General features: G+C 39.4%; 1 protein-coding gene across 7 annotated transcripts in view; it reads right to left on the reverse strand.

The window, feature by feature from the left end:
• ADAM23 (ADAM metallopeptidase domain 23) overlaps positions 1 to 22,735 on the reverse strand; it is a 157,221-nt gene that overhangs the window by 98,155 nt on the left and 36,331 nt on the right. For all 7 annotated transcript variants that reach the window (XM_074364107.1, XM_045520504.2, XM_045520505.2 and 4 more), the window contains exon 3: positions 21,838 to 21,914. In XM_074364107.1, coding sequence (XP_074220208.1) covers positions 21,838 to 21,914 — 77 coding nt within the window. The remainder of the gene's footprint in view (positions 1 to 21,837; positions 21,915 to 22,735) is intronic.

A 22,735-nucleotide genomic window follows, 5' to 3' on the forward strand; every position in this document is an offset into this window, starting at 1 on the left:
CTTATATACAGGTGCCTGCTGTGTGTTTGTATTCACACAGCAGGCACCTGTATATTGAGAATTTTCAATCAGATTTGTGTAAGTAAATATGTTACTAATAAACATAATAAATATTAAATACAAACATATGGTATTTCATACTGATGATTTTAGATTATCTTCCTATGCACCACCATGATTCTCCAAACTAGGACAAAGGAAGTTAGTGTGCTTTTCACATTATCCTTCCCAATACAATCAAATCAGATACAGATTAATTTGGGGCATCAAATTTTATTTTTGAAATAGCCTAATATTTTCTCCCAAGGAGACACTAAAAACATATTTAAGTTACTGAATTTCAATTTTAACCAGAATGCTAAAATATTTTATCACATCTTAACGTAGTTTTAGAAACAAAACAATTATTTTTAAATACATAGGGTTGTATATCTATTTAAGGGGTCGTTAGTTATTAACTCTTCTCTTAATAGACTATATGAAGTTCAGCTCATCTGTAAAATGAGATGAAAATCTGGCAGAATTCAAACTGAATTGCTTTCTCCTTGCAGAAAGTTCTTACCGACTTCAAAATACCATTTTTTAGACTGCAAAAAGCTCCTGCTGTCTAATAGTACTGAACGCTGGCAGGGAGAAACTATAAATAACTTCTTACATGCTTAAAAAAGTAGTACTTTTCAAGTATTAGAAAAATTTCCAATGTTTTCTTCTTGGAAAATGATCTGTATTCTCACTGTATTCTAGATGAACACCTATGAGCAGAATCTTGGCTATCTGCTGGGAGAGAGTAGCTGTCCCAGGAACCAATTTCTAGAAAGTGCTGATAAGTTAATAAAGTAGATTAATATTTAGTCTCCACGAATAAGTGGCTTTTTAAGTACAAAATCTGAGGCTGGGAGGTAAAAAATTTCAGAAAGATATTTTTTAAAGAATTGATTAATCAACATAGCTAAGAATCAGCTACCTGAGGCCTGGAGGTGTTCTGGAAGACACCAGGAGACAACTCAGTGGGGACAAGAAAGGATGTGAGAATCAGCTAGGGTGTCGGACTGCATGACCTTTAAGAATTTATCCAACCTCAGTCTCTCATGATTTAAAGGAAGCTCATAAAAGAAGCTGCAAATTGTTCTTGGAAACAGAAATCAAATATGCAAATATACATGTAATAGTTTTCATTCGGGTCACAATTAAAGCACTTTTCGGGGAGGAGGAGGATTTTTTTTCACCTTCACTGAGGTATCACTGACAAGTAAAAGCGTACGACATTTACAGTATACCACGTGATGATTTGATATACGTATACATCGTGAAAACCCTTTTAATCAATTCAGCAGCCTTTGTAAATCCCTCCAACTTCAAAGTGGAGGTTCAAAAATCATACACTTTAGCCAAGTCAAAAGAGGAAGCAAGCTCACCTAAGTCTCAGCCTCCTTTAATACAAGAAACAAGACTTTTAAAAAAGGACACTTACATCTTCACTTTAAACTCTCAAAACATCAGAGTAGGAAATGTGATTAGGTCCAACTCTCAGAAGATAATTTGGACCATACTTTTTTCAAATAGTAAGAAAATATCTCTTTAAAAAGTAAAATACAATAAATATGAGGTTGCTACATTCAAAGCTCAAAATCAGACGTGGCAGATGACAGAGGGATGCGTGGTGGCAGGGAAGCACTCCCAGCTGACCACGGACTTCCCTTGCAGGAAGGGCAGAGATCGCAGATTCAGCTCAAAGATGCACATTCTCACGTTGTTGGACTTTCCTTGATGCCAAAAGCAGAGCAGGGATAGGACTGACCCTCTGGATTTTGCACAGAGGAGAAGACAGAGGCAACTATGTCGCTCTGCAAAAAGCATTGCTACAGAGCTCATGGGTAAATTCTGCTAAGAAACACATTTTGATTCCAGAGTCCTGTATCATGCACTGCTGTGACAGAGATAAGTCTTAATAACATAAAAGGGTTTGTTTCCTTCTTAAAGGCCAATTTCTATGCATGTAGTAGTATCATCCATTGGCATGGCTAACCACCCACACATGTGTGCTACACACACGCTGAGTACACTTAAGGATTTGTGGGGTTTGTACTTTAAGGATTATATAATTTAATTATTACTCACCAGGAAATGGCCTTCAAAGAAAGAGTCAAAAATATTGGTTTTCTGTTGGCTTTCTATATAGCTTTGCTACAGGACGATGGGAAGGATGCTATGAGATACTCTATGTTGACATTATTATCTGACCAACACAACCAGACATTAAGCAAGTCTTATCTACTGGGTCTTGCAAGAAGATAGAAAAATGCCCTTCATCTAAAACAGAAAAAAATAATTTTCAAACAAGTCATGCAATATTTGAATTACAAAACGTACTTCCAAACAGCGTATCTCGAGGAGGGCTATACAGGCAAGACAAGGAACGCAGTCTGGGCATCTTGCTGATGGTACCGGGTGTAGGAACAGTTTGCCGCCTTTAATCCTCAGACCTGGAATCCTTGCCTCAAACCACTCTTATGAAAAAGAATAATTAATAGTGTCTTGCAGTTTGCCCATCTCTTAATAGTTCACCAAATCAAAAGCATACAAAGAAGCCAGGAATTCAAAGCTGGATGACAAGGTAGATGTATTATTTACTTCTGAAAGCACTGCTGTCACTAAATGTTTGCATTCTGTCATGAGTACATTAATGATTTCATAGGGACAAAGTTAACTAAACCTCCCCAAGGAAAAAGGGCACAGGTGCATTTTTAAACCTCAGTAAAACAACAGTCCTTCATTTTTACAGCCCATAAAACTACTCCCAACTGTTAAAGCTGTATCAAGTAGAGATACCAGCGGGAAAAAAGATGCAAAATAACTGCCCTGTATCAACAGCCCACCACTTGTATATATCCAGGGAACATTCCATATCAAACGTTGACTCACCAGTGAAAATCAGTGGGTGTCCAAAAGAGTTATTGCTACTCAGCCCATCCAAAAGGAATTAAAGCACTCATCTTTGAATTACTCATCCTTCAAAATTCAGCTCAACCATCCCCTCTTCTGTGTAGCTTTCCCTGATTCCACCCTAAATTGTGGATTCCATAAAGAGACAGCATCTTATTCTTCTTTGTTTTCCCTTAACCTAGGACAGTGTAGAGGGAGGGAGGATGGGTCAGTGCCAGTAGTCACATAAAGAAACCCTTTACCATTGGCTGAATAGCTACAAAGAGCAAAGCATCTCCTTAGGGTCAAGTACCAAGTCAGTCAGCATTTAATGAGTAAATACTAACAGTAATGAGGAAGAGCCTCAGATTCAATTAAGCCTCTAAGAAATTCTACCGATTTATGAGACATGTCTTGTCCTTATGCTGGGAGATCCCTCTCGTCACATAGTTCAGTCTGATTTATTACATGTGTGAAGTCATTTGGGCAAAAACTAAAGGAGGAAGAAATGACATGTGCATTCTACAATGTGTTGGAGATTTTTAGCCTCTTGTTTAAAAAATATTGCTTTAAGAAAGATAGATTTTTAATCTCACAATTATTTTAATTGGATTAAGGACTTGAAACTTTATGCAGAAATGGTCACATGAAAAAGCCTATAGATGGTTTTGTTTTTAAACACAATCAAAATACTAAAGCATATGGTTATGATCATGGAAGATGAGTTAGAACTGACCATTTAGAGAGAACACTTTTATAAAAAAATCATAATAAACAACATAATAAACAACAGTTCTAACACTGGAGATTCTAATATTATAATTAATTTTTAAAGGTTAAGGGAAATGGTCCTGCATGATGATTCTAGTCTATGAATCATCAAAAAATCGGTTCTAGAAAATGACATAATTCTTATTGGCAGCAGATAATGACCAAGAATCTTAATGAGCCCCTTCATCTGATGTCAAACCCTTACTTTATATAAAATTTACAGTATTTAGAGGAAAATTTAGTTTGGGACTAGATTTATGCAAAAATTAGGAGCAGTGAAAGTGAAGCAAGATGGAAAAGACAAGCAATATAAAATTTATTTCTCTACTTATTTATATCTAAGATTCGCCTTTGTAGAGCTCTTGAAATATAACTTCAATGGGATTACTTTATCTTTGAAAAATGTCTCAACTCTCAAAGGCTTTGACAGTAGGTAATCCTGAATTCTGATGCCAGCCCTGTCACTTGTTGCATGATTTTTTTCTTTTGAGAGTAGGAAAAAAGACTTTAATGAATTAAAAGTCAGAACATGGCACAAAATAAACTGCCAGGATAGAGCACATGAAATAATATTCCATGAATTAGGAAAAGTGTACAAAGAATAGCCATGACATCAGAAGCGGACTGTAAGAAAGTCACCCCGCAAGCAGGTCAGCCGTGCTTCCCTTGTCTGTCATCTCTGCGGAGGTTACATGGGGAGGAACACGGACTGTTTCCGCTGGGATAAAATTCTGCTGAGATGTACTTTAACAGCAGTTACTGCATACTCAGAGCAAGAAGCAATTCAAGCCAGGTGATGAGAAGAATGTAGAACTCATTAACCTTCCTGCCCACAGCTCCTCTAGGTGATAAAAATCTGATTGCTTAAAAAACTGATACAAAAAATACCAAGTGGTGGTACTTTTAGGTGTGTACTTACAAAGCTGCCCCAAACATACTGCCCCGCCAAGACAAAGTTTCTATTTTTCTCTCTGACTTACTGTGTGATTTTATTAATTTTTCAAAGCCTGCATTTACTCCATGCCCCACCTCTTACTTACCTTCAGGCTCTCACACTGTCTAACCCTCAAACCTTTGTCTGGCCAACTCTTACACTTTAAGTCTGAACTTAGACATTTAGCTTCATAAACATTTAGCTTCCTATTCAATCCCATCCCTCCTATAAGGGATAAATGTATCCTCAATTTTCCCCACCCTGGCACCACTCAGGGTATAATTTAAATGCCTGGAGACTTCTCTTTCTTCCCCATTGTTCCATAAGCTTCATGAGGGAAGGGTTTCTCTCTGGCAGCTTCAGCACTGTCTAGCACTTAGCAGGTACTCAATAAACATTTCCGAAATAAAAAGTGTTTGAAATCGTTCATAAAAGGCTTCAATCAATAGAAGTCTATCAATGAATCCACTGAGGTTAGAAAGTACTTTATGCACTTGGCTAATACAGAAGGTCAATATGAGAAGTCCATTTAAGTAACATTTCTGGTCATTCACAAAACCATGGTTGCAGACATTAACCATTATGCTACTGAATGTCTGGCTACATTAGCACCAAAGGGATAAAGTTCTCCCTGATTGGAAAACGTTTATATCTCCAGACAGACAGATAAACTTCTTTTAATGGAAGTCATACACCCCAGTATGTGGCCTTTCTCACTGAACTGTCAGAAAAGTAAGATCTAAATTCAGTAACAAATGTAATTTACTGAATTACTCTGATGCCCCAAAATACCTAAACTTTAGTGCTTTTCAATTTTTTGTCAAAACTAACTACTGCTATAATTTTTATAAATTAATCATTAATCTATCTTCAAAAGACCACTGATCTGTCTTCAAAAGACCAAGAAGTGGTCTGAAGAATGAACCAAGTTCCAGTTTAATTTGCCAACATTCTGTATTGGGGTACGCACCTGCAAAAGGCTTCCTTTAATTCATCAGTCAAGAAATAGTCTCTTAATTCAATACATATGTCTTCTGTATCCTAGATTAAATAAACAGTGCTATGTCATCCCCTTGACATAGATCATTAGATCATTTTGGTTTTGCTGTAAATTCTCAGATGCCATATATTTTTCTCCTTTGTGCAGGAGGCTATCACCATAGTGTTTCATTTCTGGAAAATCAGTTACTCATCTCTTGGAACTTAGAGAATTTAAATCTAGCTCTTATGGCCCTTCTGATTCTCTCAACCTGGTGTTTCATTTCCCTGGGTCCTATTCACCCATAATAATTACTGTCAACAGGCAAAACAGGGTGTGGCTAATGAAGTCTCTTACAGCAGTTAGTGGGCAAACAAGTGCAGTCCTTCACCACCCAAGAGTTGTACTAGATCTCATCCACCTATGGAAATCAAGAATCAGTACATAAATACCAAGGGTTTAACTGTGATTTTATTTTTAATGTTTCTGCTATGATGTTAAATTGTGAAAGTCATTCTCAGATTATTTTGAAAGTAGGTCAGATACACATCCTAAAAAAATAGAACTAGAACCTATTAACATTTAGGCAATACTTATTTTATTTCAAATTTTCTCAGGAGTTACTCGAGCTGATCTACCAGCTTCAAGATGGATCATCAAAAGCAGATGGTAATTACATCATCCAAAGCATCCAATGTAGGTTTAACTCTTCAAACAGAAATGCCTGAGGGAGATCTGACAGGTACTCACCTGATCAGAGAAAGCAAGGCAAAAAGAACTACTGTGTGCTATGGAATCAGAAAGTTTAAAAATATACAGGAAAGGATGCCTTAAGGAGAGACATCCCACAGCAAATCATTCATGCCAGCACTGGAACTCTTAGAATATCATGGGGCCCCTAGGACACGTAAAAAGCTATATTCATCCACGTTGTTTTGCACATGGCACAGTGGCAATCAATACTTACAGCAACTTTGGGGATCTTTGCCTCTTAAGATTCCTTATTATCACAGAAACTTTTTCAAAATGTATAAATAGCTCCACTCTTCCTAAAGTACCTAAACATAAAATAGACCATAATCTCTCAAAACAGCACTTGGAAATTATAGCAGCAAAATTAGTGATGAGAGATAAACAGATTTACCCATTAACAAGCAGCAGCTCAGATGCTGACTGTCTCACTGCAACAGATAAGCAATAAATGAATGAGGATAGTGTATTAGTTTATTAGGGCTGCCATCACAAAGTACCACCGACTGGAGGTTTAAACAACAGAAATTTACTGCCTCATATTTCTGGAGGCTAGAAGTCCAAGAGCAAGGTTCGGGCAGTGTTGGTTTCATTCTGAGGCCTCTCTCCTTGACTTGCAGACGGCCATCTTCTCACTGTGTCCTCACATGGTCTTTCCCCTGTGCACACACATGTCGCTGTCCAAATTTCCTCTTCTTAAACGACATCAGTCATCCCGGATTAAGGCCCACCGTAAAGACTTAAAATGAAGTCATAATTACTTCTTTAAAGTCCTTACCTCCAAATAGAGTTACATTCTGAGTTTCTGGGAAGTTAGGACTTCAACATATGAATTTTGAGGAGATGAAGTTCAGTCCATAATAGATGATCTGGTCTGCTCAACAAACAGGATTATTTTTACTAAGAGGGAAGTCTATAGCAATACAGGACTTCCTCCAGAAACAAGAAGAATCTCAAATAAAAAATCTAATCTTACACCTAAAAGAATTAGGAAAATGAAAAATGAAGCCCAAAGTCAATAGAAGGAAGGGAGCAACAAAGCTCAGAGCAGAAAAAAATGAAACAGAGATTAAAAAGAGAACAGAAAATATTACTGAAACTAAGAGCTGGTTCTCTGAAAAAATAAGCAAAATTGACAAACCTTTAGCTAGAAGACTCACTTAGGAAAAAGAGAGAAGGCTCTGATAAATAAAACCAGAAATGAGAGGGGAGAAATAACCATGAATGCCAGAGAAATAGAAAGGATTATAAGAGAATATTACAAACAACTATATACCAACACATTGGACAACCTAGAAGAAATGGACAAATTCTTAAAATCAGACAAACTTTCAATACTGAATCATAAGAAATAGAAAATCTGATAGACTGATCACTAGCAAAGAGACTGAAAGAGTAATCAAAAAACTTCCAAAAACCAAAAGTTCAAGACCAGACAACTTCACAAATAAATTCTATCAAACATTCAAAAAAGATTTAATACTTAGCCTTTCCAAACTCTTTCCAAAAACTGAACAGGAGGGAATGCTTTCTAACTCATTTTATGAGGTCAACATTATCAGAATAACAAAACCAGACAAGAACAACACACACAAAAAATAACAGGACATCTCTGATGAACATAGATGCAAAAATCCTCAACAGAGTATCAGCAAACTAAATACAATACACTAAAAGGGTCATATACCATGATCAAGTGGAATTTATTTCAGGGGTGCAAAAATGGCTTAACATCTGTAAATTCAATCAGTGTGATACACCACATTAACAAATTGAAAAATAAAAGCCACATGGTCGTTTCAATAAATGCAGGAAAAGGATATGACAAGCTTTAACACCAAAAACTTTCAATAAAATGGGTATAGTAGGAGTATACCTCAACATAACAAAGGCCATATATGACAGATCCACAGCTAACATCATACTCAATGGTGAAAAACTGCAAGCTATCCCTCCAAAATCAGGAACAAGACAAGGATGCCCCCTCTCACCACTCTTATTCACCATAGTATTGGAGTCCCAGCAAGAACAATTAGGCAAGAAAAAGAAATAAGAGGTATCCAAACTGGAAAAGAAGCAGGGAGAGTATAGCTCAGTTGTAGAGTGCGTGCTTAGCATGCACAAGGTCCTGGGTTCAATCCCCAGCACCTCTCTAAAAATAAATTAAAAGATAAACCTAATTACCACCCCAAAAAAGATATTCAGAACCAAACTGGAAAGAAAGAAGTAAAACTGTCACTATCTGCAGATGACATGATTTTAGATATAGAAAATCCTAAAGATTCTGAAGAAAACTGTAAGAAATAATAAATACAGTAAAGTTGCAGGATGTAAAATCAATATACAAAAAATCTCTTGCATTTCTAACACTAACAATGAGCTAGCAGAAAGAGAAAATTTAAATACAATACCATTTATAATCACAACAAAAAGTTTATTTATAACCTAAAAATAAATTTAACCAAGGAGATGAAAGACCTTCACTCTGAAAACTATTGACACTCTTGAAAGAAACTGAAGAAGACACAAACAGAAAGATATTTTGTGCTCATGACCTGGAAGAATGAACAGTGTTAAAATGTTTGTTTTACCTAAAGCCTTCTACAGATTCAGTGCAATCCCTATCAAAATTCCAAGGACATTTTTCACAGAAATAGAACAAAAACTTCTAAAATTTTACTTAACCACAAAAGATCTCAATTAGCCAAAGCAATCCTGAGAAAAAAGAACAAAGCTAGAAGTATTACATACCGTAATTTCAAACTACATTACAAAGCTCTAGTAATCAAAACAGCATGGTATTGGCAGAAAACAGACACATAGATCAATGGAACAGATTTGATGGTCCAGAAATAAGTCCACACATATAAGGACAATTTATGACCAAAGAGCAAAGAACATACAATGGAGAAACGATAGGCCCTTCAATAAATGGTGTTGGCAAAACTGGACAGTCACACACAAAAGAATGAAACTAGACCACTATCTCACACCATACACAAAAAATCAACTCAAAATGAATTAAAAACTTTAATATAGTTTCTGAAACCATACTTCTAGAAGACAACATAGGCACTATATTCCTTGCCATTGGTCTTAGTGACATCTTTCTGGATATCTCCTTAGGCAAGTAAAACAAAAGCAAAAATAAACAAATGGGACTACATCAAACTAAAAAGCTTTTGCACAGCAAAAGAAACCATTAACAAAATGAAAAGACAACCTAGGTAAAGGGAGAACATATTTGCAAATCATATATTTGATAAGCAGTTAATATCCCAAATATATAAACAACTCATACAACTCAACAACAAACAACTAACAACCCAGTTAAAAATTAGGGAGAGGAGCTAAATATTTTTCCAAAGAAGACATACAGGTGGCCAACAAGTACATAAAAAATGTTCAATATCACTAATTAACACAACTCAAAACCATGAGGTATCACTTCATGCTTGCTAGAATGGCCATTATCAAAAAGGCAAGAAATAGTAAGTGTTGACAAGGATATGGAGAAAAGAGAACCATTACACACTGTTGGTGGGAATGTAAATTTGTGCAAACACTTTGGAAAACAGTATGGCTAGTCCTCAAAAAATAAGAATAGAACTGCCGTATGATCCAGCTATTCTACTTCTGGGTATTTATCCAAAGAATATGAAAACACTAAATTGAAAAAATACATGCACCTGTATGTTCATCACAGCATTGTTTACAGTAGCCAAGATATGGAAACAACCTAAGTGCCCATCAACAGATGAATGGATAAAGAATATGTGGTATATGTATACACTGGAATACTAACTACTCAGTCATAAAAAAAGGATGAAATCTTACCATTTGTGACAATGTTCATGGATCTTAAGGGTATAATGCTAAATGAAATGTTAGACAGAGAGAGACAAATAACATATGTAGAGTATTAAATGAAATAAGTAAACAAAACAAAACAAAACAAAACAAACATGCAGATATAGAGAACAGAGGTTACCAGAAGGGAAGGAGTAGGGGTTGAGGGAGGGGCATGAAATGGGTACAGGGGATCAATTGTATTGTGATGGACAGTAACTAAATTTTGGGTGCTGAACTCACTGTAGTGTATACAGAAGTAGAAATACCACGTACACACAAAACTTACATAATGTTATAAAACAATGTTACCTCAATATATTTTTGTTGTTATTATTTTAAATCCTGAGCCTTCTACATTCTTTATATTGTTAAAAATTGACTAAAATAGTTAAATTCTTTCTTCTCACTTAATGCAAACAGATGAGCAATCATTAGAATTATGCCCAGCTCCCTTGTAAACTGATAGTCCAGCGCTATGCTAAGCAGCCACAGAAGGCGGCCCCAGACTGACAGCCCCCGCTGCACACCAGCAGGTGGCTGCATCTCCCCAAGCCTCAGGTTGCTGGAGATTACCCAGTCTTCCTCGCAGGGTTAGTGACAGGAATTAAACTGAAGAATACGGATAAAGGGCTTACTTAGCACAGAGCCTACCACCATCAGAACTATTGTAGTCGGAAGCCTTCCTTCTACAGATCCCTGGAATAAAGCATTTAGGCTATTAGTTAGCAGAATCTTAAAGACACAGAATCCTAAAATGGAGAGCAGTGTTTCTTGTCACTTCTAACTCCTTTGGACTCAAACCCAGAAAGCATGCGCTGGAAGGCTGGCAGCCTCAGGAGCAAGGTTGAGACCAAAAGCCTGAACTTCGAAAAGCCAGGACCTTCCCTGCTTCTCTCGCCCAGATGTGTGAGAGGCATTCCAGCAGTGAGAATGACGGGCAGCTAGTGGGAGAGAAGCGGGGGTCAGCACTGAGGCTCACACCAGCCAACCCTGGGTCAGGACTCAAGCCAACTCAGAAGCCAAGAAGTAAGACGAGACAGCCCCGCCCTCTGTCACAGCCACAGCTCCTAGCTCCTCCTCCTGTTCACTCACAAAAGGCAAATGGGGCAGGTTTGTCTCTTCTCCACATGTTTCTTCTTACAAACCAACTTTCAAGTTCCAATCTCCAAATTTGCAGGGCTAAAAGGATGTTCAAAAGCACGAAACTGAGATTCCCCCCTCAGTATGCAGTGAATCCAAACAGGCAGATCACCTTCCATCCGCTCTTGATGGTCCAAGCATATTTGAGCAAAGGGGTTCACCAGTCTCCCCTCACACTGGGGGTTCAGTGCTTCCCTGCTCCCACATCTTTGCCCTGCCACTTCCCCATGTGAATGCACCTTCTCCTTCCCACACCTTCCCAACAGAAGCACCCTTTGCAGATTGTTACACAACACGTCCACGTGCCCTCAACGGTCACCTCAACACGCTGAAGGCAGGTGACTGGAGATACCCACGACTCTCGGCTTTTTTCTACCCTGAGGAGGCAAGAGGGGATGTCCTGAAGAGTTACTGCCCCCAGAAACAGCCCTCAACCAACAACAGACTGGCAGTCAGTGGACAAAACTCCAACTTCCTTGCCCCTCAGTTGGATAATATTCTAGCACGTTCTAGAGGATGAATCCACAGACTCCCAGGGTTTCCTCAGTGGGAAGGAGCCCCAGTTGGGCACATGGGAAATCACCCTTTTTAGTGGCCTTCTCTTCCACATCTCACTCCCCCTACTTCCAAAAGGTATTTCCTAGAATTCTTGCCTCAGGGTCTGCTACTAGAACCAAAACCAAGGCAGCATCCTTTAAGACAAACATGAAATCCCATCTTCCCCACAAAACCTTCCAGCACCAAGACCTCCCAAGTCACTTCTTGCCATGTTTAGTACAATCTGTATATATTTTAATCTCATTTCTCTGCTGTGGGCTCTTGGAGAGAAGAAACTCTTTTACGCATCTCTGAATTCCCTGGGTTGCTCAGTCCAGTGTCTTACACAAACTAGATGCTCAATAAATGTTTGTTGGCTGAACAGAGAATGAATTGACCATGCTAATCAGCACAAAAGTCAGGGTCTTTATTCAACCTAACTGAAACTACATCAATGTGGCTGTTCTCTTCTTTCAAAAGCATTGTGGGAACTACTTTTAATGAGCAAATTACTGTGTGCATATATTTCTATAGATCAGCATTTTCTAGATATTCTCTTAAACCAAACAACTCTGATTCCCCAAAAATCAGAACAAAGATTTTATCCTAAATCTAGACCTTACTGAATGCATTACTTCAAACTTTTCATCGTACTTTATTCTTACATACCATGTGGAGACACAAAGACCACTCTAATCATCTGAATCCTCGTACTACCCCGCTATTTTCCTGACACACTCTTCAATACACACCTTGAACACCATCTCTAGGTGAAGGGAGACATCACTGAGAGTCAATGCAATAGCGCTGTGGCTGAGGTCTGAGTACTTCGCTGAACAGGGGATGCTACGCTGATCTTCCTTTGCTGGCATTCCTGGTAGCGCAATGACAAATGTCACCACTCTCTACATATGTATCCCAAAGCCCAATCTAGGTATGACCCAGGTCTAGCAATGTCTCTCCAAAGGGTTTGTTGGAGGTTACAGAAGCTTTAACCTTTTTTAAGAGAGGTATAGTTGATTTACAATGTCATATTAGTTTCAGGTGTACAACATAGTGATTCAAAGTTTTTATACAATATACTAAATTTAAAGTTATTATAAATAACGATTATATTCCCTGTGCTGTACAATACACCCTTATAGCTTACTTATTTTGTACATAGTAGTTTGTGCCTTTTAATCCCCACCCCTATCTTGCCCTTCCTCTCTTCTTTCTCCCCATTGGTAACGACATTAGTTCTCTGTATCTGTGAGTCTATCTCTGTTTTGTTACATTCATCTGTCTGTTCTATTTTTCAGATCCCACATGTGACAACATACAGTATAAAGCTTCACCTTTATTGGACTGCCAGTCACCACTCCATGTTCTAGCCAATAAAGTATGTACACAAAAGGGTAGGGCCAGATAGGACAAGGTTCAGTCTCCAAATACAATTTTCCTAATCAAGTGAGACTGGTGAATGTGGCTGGGACCTTAGAATAAAGGGACTTTCCAAAGAGCTGCAATGGAAAAAAATCTGGAAAAAATACATTTATAAATATATATGTACATATATGTATAACTGAATCACTTCACCGTACACATGAAACTAACATTGTAAATTCACTGCACTTCAATAAAAAATAAACATTAAAAAAAAACTATATCCAGTTAAGAGAGAAATAAAATACTTATGAATATTGGGGGGAAATGGAGGTGCTTTCCAGCGAGCCTGCAGAGGTAGACTGATTCGGCCTAGCTACGCTGTTCCAAGCAGAAGAGCTAGAATAATGACAGTGAATACCTGAGTATTTGCTCTAATTGCAGAGTGGAATCTAGAAGCACCAAGGGATTTCCCACCTCTCCCAGGAGTAGATATCTTAGCGTGAGAAGCTATCCAAGCTTAGTTCTATCATTTTATATAAAGTAAACCAACTCATGGTTCAGTGGATGTCAGACTCTGCTCTACTGGTCTTCCTCCCACTACGGAGGAATGAGCAGTGGTAGAGAGGGTATGAAGGGGTGATAAAAAGAAGCCCTTCACTAGAACTTCCCTAAGAAAGCAGAAAGGGATCCTCTTCTCCAGGATGGTGAGATGAGCATGCTGGGAGAAAAAAAGAGTTACCTTTGATGTAGCGTTACACATCTCCAGTGGTGCCCTCATCAGGAATTATTCTTCAGCCATTACCCTCCCAGGGAAATGGAGAGATAGAGTGTCCTCCAAAGACCACAGCTGTTCATCCACAACCTTCCCCTGTATTTCCTCTAGAGTGGCCCATTCACAACAGAACCCTCTGCTCACACGGCAGTGTGGAATGCAAACCACAGACAGCTGATGATCACACGAGCACTATCATTTTAGCTCAGCACATGTCTGACAGTAACAATAGATTTTAGCACTTTATTCTTCATCCAAAATCAGAGTCGTTTCTCTCAGTTCATGTGGTCCCATGAAGCAGTCTTTACTCTCCATGTTTTTGGTCCACTCCTCAGTTTTAAGCTATAGCCATCCAATACTTACGTCCTATACTGATTTCACCCAGTCAGAGCTCCCCTGGATACTGTCCAAGACAAATGTGGAGGAGAGGCTTGTAGGACTTCCTTACTCTCTCGCTGGAGTAGTGTTCTCATAGGGACAAGCTGTTGTCTTATTAACCAAGAAGATTTTGTATCTGATGCCTCCTGAGACTACTTCCCTCTCTCCACCAGGCAGAAGCCAAAGGATTGCAGGCAGGGATTTCACTCCACAATAAACAAGAGAGCATGCTGAGGATCTCAGCATTCACATCATACACAATCAGATAGGAGGTTAAATATCCAAATATTCAGTGACTTTCAACCCTTGGCAAGTTCTTTAATGGATTTCTGGTAAGCATCTGTAGGACAGCTTGGGAAGGACCAAATGTATCGCAAGTATGTTTTCAACTCAACAGAAGCATGTTGAATTCGTGCTCACTACCTTGAATGCATACCAACCTTGACCTGACAGACTGTCTCCAGTTTCTTCTTCAGTTCACTTTCAGCAGGGATAGGATCACATAGTGTATCACCCTCATGTACAAAAGTCAGAAAAAAAATATTGACTGAAATCAAAGCAAAGGCTTGTGCTTTCCCATTAGATCATAAGCTCCATGAGACCAGTGATTCCTTTCCAATCTCAAATTGCCCAGCACTCAGCCTAGTGACTGCCTTGCCGTGGTGATAAAAAGCATAGATACAAATATATACTGAGTGTGTGAATCAGTCCAGGCTGCCATTACAAGATACCATAAACTTGGGGGTTTAAATAACAGGAATTTATTTCTCACACTTCTGGAGACTAGGAATCCAAGAACAAGATGCAGGCTGATTCAATCCCTGGTGAGGACTCCCTTCCTGGCTTGCAGATGGCTGCCTTCTTGCTGCGTCCTCTGAAGGCAGAAAGAGAGGGCAAGCTCTCTGGTGTCTCACTTACAAGAACACTAATCCTATCAGATCAGGGCTCCACTGTATAAACTCATTTAACTTGAATTACCTCCTTATAGGCTCTAACTCTAAATATAGTCAGGGTGCAGGTTAAGGCTTCAACCTAGGAATTTTAGGGGGAATTCAGTCCACAGCAGTGACCATGCCCTTCCAATTAGCAGACATGTATAAGGACCACGTATTATCTCAGTCAAGCCTTACAACGACCTACTGCTTAAGAAGGAAACCAAAGCTTAAGAAGTTAAGGATATATCCACACAATGGCCTATTTTTCAGCCACAACCTTGAGTCTTGAAAATATTATGCAACATAAAGAGGCCAGTCACAAAAGGTCACAAGTTGTATAAATCCATTTATATGAAATGTCCAGAAAAGGCAAATTCACAGAGACAGAAAGTAGATGAGTGGTTGCCAGAAACTTGGGGGAGAGGGGGGTGAGGAGTGACTGCTACGAGTACAGGGTTTCTTTCTAGGGCAACAAAAAAGTCCTGGAATTAGATGGTAATAACTGCACAGCCCTGTGAATATAATAAAAACCACTGAATGGTACACTTTAAAGGAGTGAATCTTATGGCATGTGAATTGTATCCCAAGTTGTCACTAAAAATGAAGAAGCTAAGAGACCTGCCCCAGGTCACACAGCTAGTAAGAAGCAGCCTCCAGATTCTTGAGTCCAGAACCCGTGCTCTCAACCATCACGCAGCTCTGATCCCAATTATTCCCAATTAACATTTTCTGAAGATACCAGCAAATTTAATAATAGGTGATATGGGCTTTGGCACAATTACAGTCGGGGAGACAATCCTCAGACACCCAGGGACTTCCAAGGATCAATACACACTAAGAACTGTCCATCTCGTAATCCTTCTTAAACCTTCTGTAACTTGGAACAATATTTATGCTTGAGAAAAAAAAACAGAACAGAATTGAAAAAGAAAGTCTCCTGAAAGGAATACAACCAAAGGTCCTCTGAAGCCACAACTTTTGGACTAAAGAAAATGTAAATCCAACAGTGCGATGCTCCAACGGCTTCCCACCCCAACGCCTCACCGTGGACGGTGGCTCTTCACTGTCCGGCCACATGGTGTCGTCGCTGAGCTCATCTCCTATGTCCCCCACCACCCCCTGCCCCACACTGCACTCTAGTCACACCAGCCTCTGTCCTTCTTGAACATTCCACATCCTCCTCAGCCCGTGCTGCCTCACCATCCCAGCTAAGTGGAACCTCACCTTCTAGCCTCATGTGGTGCCCCATCGTCAACAATCAGGTCTCAGATCAACGTCCCTCCACAGACAGACCTTTTGGCTCCCATGACAGCTAAATCACCCGCCCCCAGTAGAAGTCCCTCTCTGTCACAGGTCTAGCTGTATGTTCCTCAACGCACTTGTCTTTATGTAGCGGCTCACAGTCTGTCTCTCCCCCTAGGACAAAGCTCCATCAGGGGAGACGGAGACCTTGTCTGTCACATCCCCAGCAGCATCGGCATCTATAGCCCTCGCAGGCATCCAGCAGGTGCCCACTCAACGTCTGTTGAACAAACAGATAAAACACACGTCTCTGCCATGAGATGCCTCAGCAAGCCAAAACCTCATTGTTCAACCTCATATAAGCACAAACTCAAAAGCCTCTCCTCTTGGGAATCAGGGTAGTCTTCACAAGCTGTCAGTCCCGGTCTGGTGAAGTCATTGACCATTTAGATTCTCCTGCCTGCCCCTTTGATTAGCTTACGTGAATTCGTCATGCTTTCATCCCTTCCTGAGCCCACATACCTACCATGCACCTTTTGCCCTTCCCCTCCTTAATGAGGTTAAATTGTTGTAAATAGTGTGGCAATGACCACCCGAAAGTGGAAAGGAGATCCCTCTTTCCTCAGAAGCTCTTTTGGTTCCTTCATGACTGATTTTTAAAATTCTCTTGATTCTTTTTTTTTTTTGCCACTCTTTTTTTTTTTTTTTTAGCATTTTTATTTGTTTCCCTTTACTGGAGGCACTAGGGATTGGAACCCAGGACCTCATGCATGCCAAGCACGAACCCTACCACTGAGCTATACCCCCCAAACCTACTCTTGACTCCTTAAGTATATTCTAATGGATCAGACTTTTTAGTTAATCCCAGCCATTGAAATTTATTTAAACTAGAGACCCACCCCAGCCAACACTTGTCATCCTCCTATCCAGTTCCCTTGTCTCCAGGTCACACACGCTGCGCTCAGGCGGCTCGGGACTCTGCACAGGGAGATACCACATGAGGATGGCTCTCCCGCTCTCCCTCTCACTGCATTTACTTTTCCCCACAGAGACCTCCATTCTTCCGAGTCCATAAGCCTCCTCTCGACCTCATCTTCTTTCTTACCCAGACTGGATCCTGACACCTAACTACGCAAGGTACTCGCCAGTATTCAAAGAGCTCTGAATAGTTCTTCCTCTGGGCTAGCACCAGAAAAACAAAACCCTGATCCATACTAAGGTCTGCCGTCTTCCCTCACACACTGCAGTGATGGAGTTACTGGAGTATTCCAGGTTTAAAATAAAACAAAACAACAACAACAACAAAAACACTATCAGGAACAGTGACACAAAGACCAACACATACAACTTCTAATGAAGGCTGCTCATAAGTTCTTTATAACCTGGCCTTAGTGAGCTTCCTCACTCATTTCTTTCCTTGTTAGCCTAAACTTTCATTCTTTTCCTCAACTCCCAACTCACCCTCCCTCTCCATCCCAATCCTGAGGGCAGATAATGCTGTCTCTATGAAAAAGGAACACTTTAGAGATACATTTCCTGAACTCCATCCCTTCTGTGGCAAACCAGTCTCTACCTGCATGCCCCCAACACCTCCACACATGTTGGGAATGAACTGTCTCTCCTGGTTCAAAACTAAGTTCTGCCCTTGGGCTTTTGCTCTCACTGCCTTCTATCTTCACCCAGATCTTGCTCCATAAATTATCTCCGCTCTCTTCTGCATTATCACCTCTCACTCTTATCAGCTCCATCTCTCAGCCTAACACTTGCTCTGTTACCCTGAAAAACCCCTTCCCTGACCCCATGTCTTCCTCTGGCTACTACTCTAGCTCTCTTTCCTTCTCACCCAAACCTTCCCAGTGCGTCCTTGCTCTCTCCACACCGCCTGCTCTCTGTCACCCCCAGCCCACTGTCACCTGGTTTCTGCCCCAAAACGTCACTAAAACTACTGCCTTCAGACCATCAGTGATTACTTGATTGGTAAATACAAAGGCCATCTTTGCTCCTTATCTCACTAGATCACTCTACCCCATGTGAGACTCTCTATCACATCTTTCTGTTTTGAAACTCCATTTAATTATTCTCCAGATTCTCCTCCTACTCATTCTCCGTGCCTTCATGGGCTCCTCTTTCTCTCCTCAACTCTTAACTATATTCCCAGCTTATGCTCTTATTTTACCCCCCGCCCCCGGGCCATCTCATTCACAACCATTTTGTCATTAACGTTCACATGGAAATTACTTTCAACTCAACTATCTCCAGCCCCCACCTCTTCCCTGAGCTTCAGAGGGTTATATCCACCTGCCTCCTAGACACGGCCTCACGGATGTCCCAAAGCCCCTCAAATCAATGACGTCTCCGATTTCATGTTCTTTTCTGTTCACCATCTCACCTATTTGTTCCCTGTGCTGCCCATTTCACCTGGATACCACCTTCCACCCAGCTACCCAATCAAGCACCTGTTACCCTGAACTCTTCTTTCTGCCTTGTCATCCACGTCAAAACAATCCTCATGATTTTTATCAACTGATGACTTCTTAAAAGCATTTCCTCTCCATGCCTTTTAGCACTTCCTGAGAAGAAAGCTTCTGTTTGTTCCCCTTACTTCAGTTTTCACAGTCTAGGGAATGATGGCCAAGCACTCGAGCATGACATACAAGCTCCTGCGTGAGTTGAGCTGTCCCTGGGCCTGGGCCTATCTCTCCTGACTTATCTCCCTCCACGTCAACGCTGTAATTTACCAAAGAAGTTCAACAAAGGATTCATGCTCCCTTTAACGTGCTGCACTGCTGCATGGCCCTGCCTCCTTAGCCCACACTATCTTCTCTGCCTAGAACACACTTCTCCATTTTCTCCCTCTCTCTCCCATCCATCCGCAACACTTCCCTTCCTCACTAGCACCTGACCTCCAAGATTTAGCTAACCAGCCCCGTCTCCAAGATGCCTTTTCACACTCCTCCGGCCTAAAGAGCTTCTTCTCTTTAGTGCTACCATGGCATTCCATGTTTATCTCTGGCACAACCACTTTCACATTCTTCTAAAATTATATATCCTATATTATTGGTGGGAATGTAGTTTGGTGCCATTATGGAAAACAGTATACAGATTCCTTAAAAACTAAAAATAGACTTACCATATGATCCAGCAATCCCACTCCTGGGCATATATCCAGAGGGAACTCTAATTCAAAAAGATACATGCACCCCAATGTTCATAGCAGCAATATTTACAATAGCCAAGACATGGAAGCAATCTAAACGTCTATCGACAAATGACTAGATAAAGAAGTTGTGGTATATTTATACAATGGAATACTATTCGGCCATAAAAAAGAATAAAATAATGCCATTTGCAGCAACATAGATGGACCTGGAGATCGTCATACTAATTGAACTTAAGCCAGAAAGAGAAAGAAAAATACCATATGATACCACTTATAAGTGGAATATTAAAAAAAAATGATACAAATGAACTTATTTACAAAACAGAAACAGACTCACAGACATAGAAAGCAAACTTATGATTACTGGGGGGAAAGGGAGTAGGAAGGGATAAATTGGGAGTTCAGGATTTGCAGACACTAACTACTATATATAAAACACATAAACAACAAGGTTCTACTGTATCGCACAGGGAACTATATTTAATATCTGTAATAGCCTATAATAAAAAAGAATATGGAAAGGCATATGCATATGTATATGTATGACTGAAACATTATGCTGTACACCAGAAATTAACACAACATTGTAAACCAACAATAAAAAAAAATAGAAAATTTTTTTTAAAAATAAGTAAATAATAAAACAATATATATATCTATCGATCTTTCCCAACTAGACTATAAGCTCCTTAAGGCAAGGCTCACAGTAGGTGCTCAACTTAATTCATTTGCATGTTAAATATTAGTGGTAAGTAATTTTCTGATGTGTTTCCAGACCTCTAAGTATCCTGGATGTCCCCATATGACCCTTTCTCACTCATTTGATTGGGAGACTCTGCTGCAGCCAGCATGTCTCAATGTTCAAACACACAGCAATGTTGGTTGCTATCACCAAGCAACAGTCTGGGATGACAGTCTCCATTGCAGTAAGAGTTAAAGTTTAGCTAAACAAACTAAAATTAGCTGTATCTTGCTACTCTACATAGTCTAAGATTTGGCAAGACAAATCTCTTAGGCAGGCACAATGCTGACCCAGCATGGTGAAAAGGAACTCAACCAATGCTCAGCAAACTCAAAGAGGAAAACCTGCAATATCTTTAACACAGGAAATTCTGAGTTCTGCTGATTCATTCTGACTTAAAGCTGCAATTACACTTGAGTAAGGAGTACCCAAGCTGACTCTGCATTTTTTTTTCTGCAGAGCTCACAGAATTTGGCATACAAGAAATTTAATAGGTGTTCTTTACAGCCTTTTGCAATTTCTCAGATATTGACTGCAGTCACCTACATTATAGTGTCTGATAGTATTATGTGGTATTTTTCTGGCAAAAAATGCAGTCCTGGTCAAAATACTGATGAGAGTTTAAAATACTGACTGGAGCTTCTTAAGGAAAACCTTGCAGCAAACTCTTTCACCAAAGAAAGGCTCACTGTTGGCTCAATTAGAAGCTGAAGAGCCCTGCTTAAGGCAACAGTTCTTTTGTGTGCTTTGTACAAAGACATCTGTGCATCTGGTTCCAACTTGGGAAATAGCATTTATATATCAACATAAATACATGCTCAGAGAAAAATCAGGTAAATTTTCATCAAGACCAAAATTTCTAAGAAACTGTATTAGAGGAAATTATGAAGCAAAGAATCTTCTCAAAATAGGTATTTGCAAGTCATCATTTTGTTTGTTCTTCATACGGAAGTCATGTGAATTGGGTACTGAAAGGTAAAATGGAAGAAATTTCGAGACTGAAGTCTAATTATACTTGAGTCAGTAATTTAGCATGCCTGCTATTGTACAGTAATGATTTTAGTTAACTTTTAATTAACTAGCATTACTACAACTATTTATTCCATTTAAATCATAATATCTAAGCACTATATTTGAGATTTTTAACAAGTTAAATGTTAAAAGCCTTTTCTTTCAGAGAAAAAAAAAGACCATTAACTTCAGACTTTTATAGTTTTCTTTAAGTGCTATATGACATTTAATTAGCTAGAAAATACCAGTTTCTTCAACAACAGACATTATTTTGACTAAACTATTATCATGAAGTTAAGTTTTATTGCACTTGTTTCTTAACAGGATCATAACTAGATACTTACTTGTTCAGTGTGAGGTCAAGAATGAATTTGGAGCCAAAGGCTTCAATCTGGAAGCTTGCCTGGGCCAGATGGACAGCCTGTGGATTCAAAAAGACAGAAAGAAACTTAGCTGACTTTCCTGTCTTTAAAGCTGATTACACTGATATCAAGAATGATATTTAATAATAAGAAAAATTTTATGTACTGATTCGTTTCTTTATGGATCTTTATATAACAATTCATTTCTTTAAAAAGAGACCAGGTGCGCTGTCCGGCTTTCCTTGGAAGACCTAAATACCTGTGCAGCAAGGAACTATTAAAGTCCTTTAAAATGAACCCATAGTGATAAAAATCAAGAGTGGATTCAACTGGACTTTCAAAGTGACTGTGATGAATTATGCAAAAGACTGACTAATTAAAGCTTGATTTCAGCCTATTTTGTGCACAAAGCTAACCACTTCTTTCTGCACACCTAAGTGAAAAATCATGTCAGCGCTCTGCTCTTCATCAGGAATTGGAACTTTCCCTAAATGATGTATCAGCAGAACGCACCGGTAAAAGGGGTTAGCACAACCTTTTAACTTCAGAGAGCAGTTAGAACCAGGTCCTTCGTGAATACTGAGAGTTCAAGTCCCCCTTTGAAAGTCACATATTTACAAATACTGTCCTTAAAGATAATTTCATTTAAACATGAATCATATGTTCTAGGTATTAAAGACTAATATAGCTCACAATATTTGAATAATATAAATTAACAAATCAATGAAGTTTTGTTAAAGTATTATCCAAGATAAAACTCTGTATTCCCCTAGCAGAAAAAAAAGCGGGGCAAGGATAAATGCAATACCCACCGCCTTGCTCACAAACATCCTTCCCCCAGACTTCATTCCTAAGGCACACTGGGTATCACAAATCATGT

This window comes from Camelus bactrianus, chromosome 5 (genome assembly GCF_048773025.1).
Source record: "Camelus bactrianus isolate YW-2024 breed Bactrian camel chromosome 5, ASM4877302v1, whole genome shotgun sequence".
Taxonomy (NCBI): Eukaryota; Metazoa; Chordata; class Mammalia; order Artiodactyla; family Camelidae; genus Camelus; species Camelus bactrianus.